Raw genomic sequence first — 5,883 nt, forward strand, 5'->3', positions numbered from 1 at the left:
ATTTATTTATTTGTACTTCTCTAGATAATGGAACGTAGTGATATGATCCTCGGGTGAGGAAGGTGATTGGTTAAGATACTGCTAGACTAGTGATGCTTATAGAACTGATCTTCACACACACGCCGGGGTTGGCTGCGATAATATGACTGATCTTCGCACACATGCCAGGGTTGGCTGCGATAATATGACTAATCTTCGCACACATGCCTAGGAAGGCTGCGAACTATACACTAAAACTTCGCACAGGTGCCGGGTGGCCGCGATACAAACATACCTAGTCTAGAATACTTGAGAACTTTCCCTAATCTTCGCATACATGCCTGAAGGGCCGCGATACGAACTATTACGATACATGACTTAATGAACGAATATAAGGCTTACTATACTATTACATATACCGAACTATAAACTGTGAACTCGCTCAACTAGTTGTTGATCCTCTGTTACATGCCTTGCAGGTCGTTAGATACATGGAGCTTGCACAGGGAGGAGCAGGTCGTTGTGGAGCATGGATCGGGGATGCCATGTTAAAACATTTAAACATTTGAACTTATGTTACACATTGGGTTTTCATACTTATGCTTCCGCTACACTTTGAAACTATGATTATGTTTTGAACACCTATCGTATTGAATGATTGGTTTACATTTATTTTACTTGATATTAATTACATGTTCAATATGATTGGTGGCTTGATCCTGGTCAGTCACGCTCCCAAGCGGTGATACTCCGCAGGTGGATTTTGGGGGTGTGTCATATATGTTGATATCCTACTGATGTCTTAGCATATTTTAAGCATAATAACATATGGGACTTGTATATAACTCATTTGGTTACCCGTTATGCTTATACGCCTTCGGTTCGGTTTATGTAACTAGTTTGCGTAAATTAACCGAAACAGGTTTAACCTTATCATCTAAACTTCAAAATCCAGAATGTATTTAGTTTACCCATATTATACAAGTCTTCATGCTTGTTGGGTCTAAATTACATTCCATTCCGATCTCCGCTTAATCTAGTGTTTCGAACCGTAAAGTATCCTAAAAACTAACCGGTCTAAGTATTTGACTTAAATAAGACCCGTTAGTATCCTAATAGGTTAATAAAACCTTCCTTTCAGATTAAGTAGCCTCAGTAGAAGTTACTTGCATAAAGTCTTAGAGATATACAGCTGAGTAACATTTCTCGCATAATTAACTCAGGTAAATACTTTTAACTTATCTTCCCTTATACGGGCTTCGGATACGGTAAATTATTACCGCTTGGTCGGGTATGGGATCATTTAGTCGGATTGTGATTAATAAATCCGCATAACCCATTTTAATCTGTTTTGTTTGATAACATAAACATTGGGGGTTAACGACCGTGTCCTGGATATCCTCGGCTCATTTAAATTATTAATGGCCACAATCTATGCACGGGGTGTAGGCATACACCCGACAGATGCAAATGCTAAATAATAAATAACCCACATGTTGGGGATAACTCCTTTGTGGGTTTTATAAGTGGCGAGTCAGTTAATCATGTCCGGTTTCCAAACCGGTCCCAAATGTATGACAAACATGTAAATCTGTATACAAGATTTTAAATGAAATTGCCGAAGTTATAAAAGATTTTGTGCCTTGTGCGCCTAAACCAATTTTTTTAAATATTTTCAAATGAGTTAGTTAATTGTATTTACCAGTGAAAACTGACGTATTTTCCAAAGACTAAGTGACAGGTACCTCTTGAACTAGGCTGGAGCTACATGGCAGAAATTAAGAGGATCTTGCAAATCCCTAGATGCCTGAAGTCTGTCAAACTTTGTTTTATGTATTCATTTTAATGGTCCGCCTATGGATCTCTTTTACAACCGTCTGTATATTCTTTCATTTTGAACTTTGAACATTCGGGTTGTAATAGTAATAACCTCCAAGCCTTCCGCTGTGCTATAATTGTGTTTAATTGTCTATGATGATATCAACTACGTCACGATACTCCCCATCGGGCCCACCGGAAATATGTGGAAATATCGGGGTGTGACAGGGTGGAATCAGAGCCAACATTGAGTGAATTAAACACTACCCTTTTGTGTTTAATCTCAATGACACAATAGCACATTCCTTAGACTTCCGAGTCTAGGCAAATGACCTAGGATTATTCTTAATCTTTGTTTGGTTTTATAAGTTGTTTTCTTGTTCTTGACAGGTTTTATAAAACAATGCCGCCACGTGTAGGAGATAGAGGAAAAGGTCCCATGAGAGGGGGACCTTCCAGTCAAGCAGGACCCTCTCATCGACGTACGCCTTCAGCTTCGTTCAGCTCCAATTCACATGACGATTGGAGGCATTCTCTTGAGCCAGCGAGACGATCCGTTTCGCTTAGCACCTCACCTTCTTACCATCACTCTTTCGGGCCACCACAACCAGACGAGCCCCAACATTCGCAGCACTCGCTGCACTCACACCATCCCCATCATTCTTCTCACCACTCATCACATCATTCTGCTTCCCATCATTCCTACTCACAGGGTTACTTTAACCCTGATGATTATATCAATGCACCAGCGGGATTTAACCCGTTGGGCCCTGAAGACCACTTCTCACAAGACATGGATATAGATGATGATCCGAATCCAAAAATGCCACCTTCTGGGACGCCTAAGCACCCCATAGATATTTCTAGCGTTTCTTCCTTTGCGGGATCTCCTTATCGAGGTCCCGATAATTATTCAGAGTGGTTTAGGCAGTGGAAATTTGCAAACACCCCTTCATACCACAACACCCCACCACAACCACCATTAGAGGAGCCGCACTTTAAAGCGGTGACTCCACCACCACTACCAGTTGAGGAACCACCTCAGCCACCTCCTGAGCCACCAAGGCGGAGGAGAAATGCACGCATGTCCGTGCGAGGGGACCAAGATTTAGCTCCCCTAAAGCTTCTAGCAACTACCCTCCGATTCTTGAAGATCCACAAATGGGTGGACCTTCACATACTGTGCCGGAGATCGATACCACACCGGCCACCTTTGCACCACTGCCACCTCCAATGGGTTATGAAAACCCAATACCTACCTACCCAGGTCTGACTGGGTATAATCCGTTTGAGCCACAAGCTCCTGCCGGTTACCATTATGAGCCTCCTGCTTACGACCCATACATCGAAGCAGTCAACTATAATGCCCTCTATCCTTCACCGTTCCCGCCTGCATACCCAACTAGGTATCCTGTCCAAGGGTATCACTACCCTCCATATCAGCCACAACCACAACCTCAACCTCCACCCCAACAACAACAACAACAAGAAATCTTGCAATGGGTGGAAGAAGTTGAACGTATGGTGGAAGAACGTGATAGAAAGACCCATAATTTTCTTAAGGGTCTTGCAAAATTTATCAAGGGAAAGAAGAAGGATAATTGAAGACCTTTAACTTATTTTGTATTGTTATTTAAATTAAGTCCCTGCATGGACATTTCTTTTAGTATCAGTCCCTATGAGGACTTGTTTCTTTCTTTTTAGTCCCTACGTGGACAATTTATTTCAAAGACCTGTTTAGGGCAGTTTTTTTTGTAATCCTTAGTACTATTAATGGAATTTTCTTTTGAAATTTATATATGTATTTTAATTACATCAGTATGCAAACAATCATTTCAATTTTAATTGATTTGCTTAGAAATTTCAAAAGATATTCTTAAAGGTATAACCTAGCCAAAATATCAATGGCCATGATGGTATAACCCTCTTAAGACAATAAATTCTTGTTAACATCCAAAAACATGTTAACACTCCTGGCAATGTGACTTGAGAAACCACACCAGCCTTCAAAGTACTTGGATCTTTCCAAGCCCTTACATAGCCTAAATGATCAATGTGAATCATGGCTAATAACATTGAATATGATGTCTATACCAAAACATCCATTTGAGATGTTATTCATTCTGCCTACGGTCCAATTTGTATTATTTTCATTACAAAGATAGTTATATCCTATAACATCTTGTCAAAAGGCGATGAACTATGTTCAACCCTTAAAACCTTTGATCTAAGAAGATCATAAATATATTTCTAAATTGTCCTCGTGACAAGGCCTTTTATGCCATCTAAATGTCCTTCGAGACGAGCCTTGTGCTATATATAAAAAATGTCTATACGACATTAACAGTTGTGACTTATGTCCCCTGTCTAATAAATATAAAGCATTATATCGTGTTTAAATGCCAATAATGGTTCATTTGTAACCTAGGCAAATTATAATCAAATAATTTCAAACATACTTCCTTATTGGCCTATATGGTTTATTTATACCATGGCTATCTAATCATCAAATACGATGATTCGTTATATGATAACTAAATAGATCATTATTACTTGATTATAGCATTCAAATCATGGTTGGCTCCGATGAAGCTCATAGTCACCCAGTTGATGGGAATAATGATACAAGGCTAAATGTTATAGGCGCCGAACTTCAAGCCATGATAAACACAGCAGTCACTAAAGCTGTGAACGAGGTATTTAAAGAGTTAAGTGAGGCTAGATCGAAAACCCATTCTAAGTCCCTATCAAAACCGCATACGTCGAAAAAGGATGAATCTCAACATTCATCTGATCAGAAAAGTGAATCCCAAAAGTAGATTGTGTTAATCAGGCTCCCCGGTATAACAAGGGATGTACTTACAAATATTTTATCTCTTGAAAACCAAGAGATTTCACTGGGGAAAAAGAAGCCATTGATTGTAAGAAATGGTTGGATGAGATGGAGACAGTTGTTGATATCAGAGGGTGTGCCAAGGAGGACATTGTGAAGTTTATGTCTCAGTCCTTTAAAGGCGACGCCCTGACATGGTGGAAAGCTCCAGTGCAATCCACAGGAAAAATTCCTTTGTATAACCTCTCTTAGGTTAAATTTGTTGAACTTGTCAAATATACTTACCGTCCACAGCACAAAGTGGAAAAGGTGGGGACTGATTTCCTCACCTTGGTTGTGAAAGATCTGGATTGTAGATCCTATGTTACCAGTTTTAACTCAATGTCCCGACTTGTTTCATACCTGGTCACTCCAGAGCTTAAGCGTATTGCGCGCTTCATTGGTGGTTTAGCCCCTGAAATCAAGGGGAATATCAAGGCCTCGAAGCCTACCACTTACAGATCGGTTGTAGATCTATTAATGTCTCTTACTCTTGATGTTATAATGAGTAAGTCTAGGAGGGCCACTGAGGATGGGAAGTGATCAATCCCACCAGTCAAACAAGAAAAAGAAGGGAAACTCTGGGTTTAAGAAGGATCAATCTGGTAACAAGCCCAAGTGCAAGAACTGTGATAAGAGGCATTTCGGGAAATGCACTCTAGACCCACAAGCCAAGCCTTATGGAATCTGTAAGAAGAAAGGGCACAAATCTTTGGAGTGCCGAAACTTGAAAGATGCAACCTGCTATGGTTGCAATGAAAAAGGGCACATTAAGACTAATTGCCCAAAGAACACAAAGAAGCCTGATGAGGCAAAGGAGACAAATGAGAGGGTGTTTCAGATGAACGCCAAGGAGGCGGTGAATGATGATAAAGTTATAACAGGTACCTTCCTTATTAATGATATTTATGCTAGAGTTTTATTTGATTCAGGTGCAGATAAGTCGTTTGTAGACCTTAAATTTAGTAAATTGCTGAATCTGCCTATTAAAACTCTAGACGTTAAATATGAGGTAGAACTCGCAGATGGTACCTTAGAAACCGCTTCGACTCTTCTTGATGGATGCTTTATATCCATTAAGAATCATTCAATTCCGCTATCTCTTTTGCCAATGAAATTGGCAGGGTTTGATGTAGCTTTAGGCTGGATTGGTTGTGATATGCACAAAATGCAACATATAAATTATATCAATTGTGGCATAAAACTAACCCTTT

At 39.9% G+C, this 5,883-nt stretch overlaps 1 protein-coding gene across 1 annotated transcript; it reads left to right on the forward strand.

Annotated features, from left to right (window-relative positions):
• Positions 1 to 2,200: 2,200 nt before the first annotated feature.
• Positions 2,201 to 4,882, forward strand: LOC110919913 (BAG domain-containing protein Samui-like). Its single transcript, XM_022164161.1, has 3 exons — positions 2,201 to 2,979; positions 4,361 to 4,612; positions 4,687 to 4,882. The coding sequence occupies exons 1-3, from the start codon at positions 2,201 to 2,203 to the stop codon at positions 4,880 to 4,882; spliced, it is 1,227 nt and encodes a 408-aa protein (XP_022019853.1).
• The last annotated feature ends 1,001 nt before the right edge of the window (positions 4,883 to 5,883 follow it).

Source organism: Helianthus annuus, chromosome 13 (genome assembly GCF_002127325.2).
Source record: "Helianthus annuus cultivar XRQ/B chromosome 13, HanXRQr2.0-SUNRISE, whole genome shotgun sequence".
In the NCBI taxonomy this organism is placed as follows: Eukaryota; Viridiplantae; Streptophyta; class Magnoliopsida; order Asterales; family Asteraceae; genus Helianthus; species Helianthus annuus.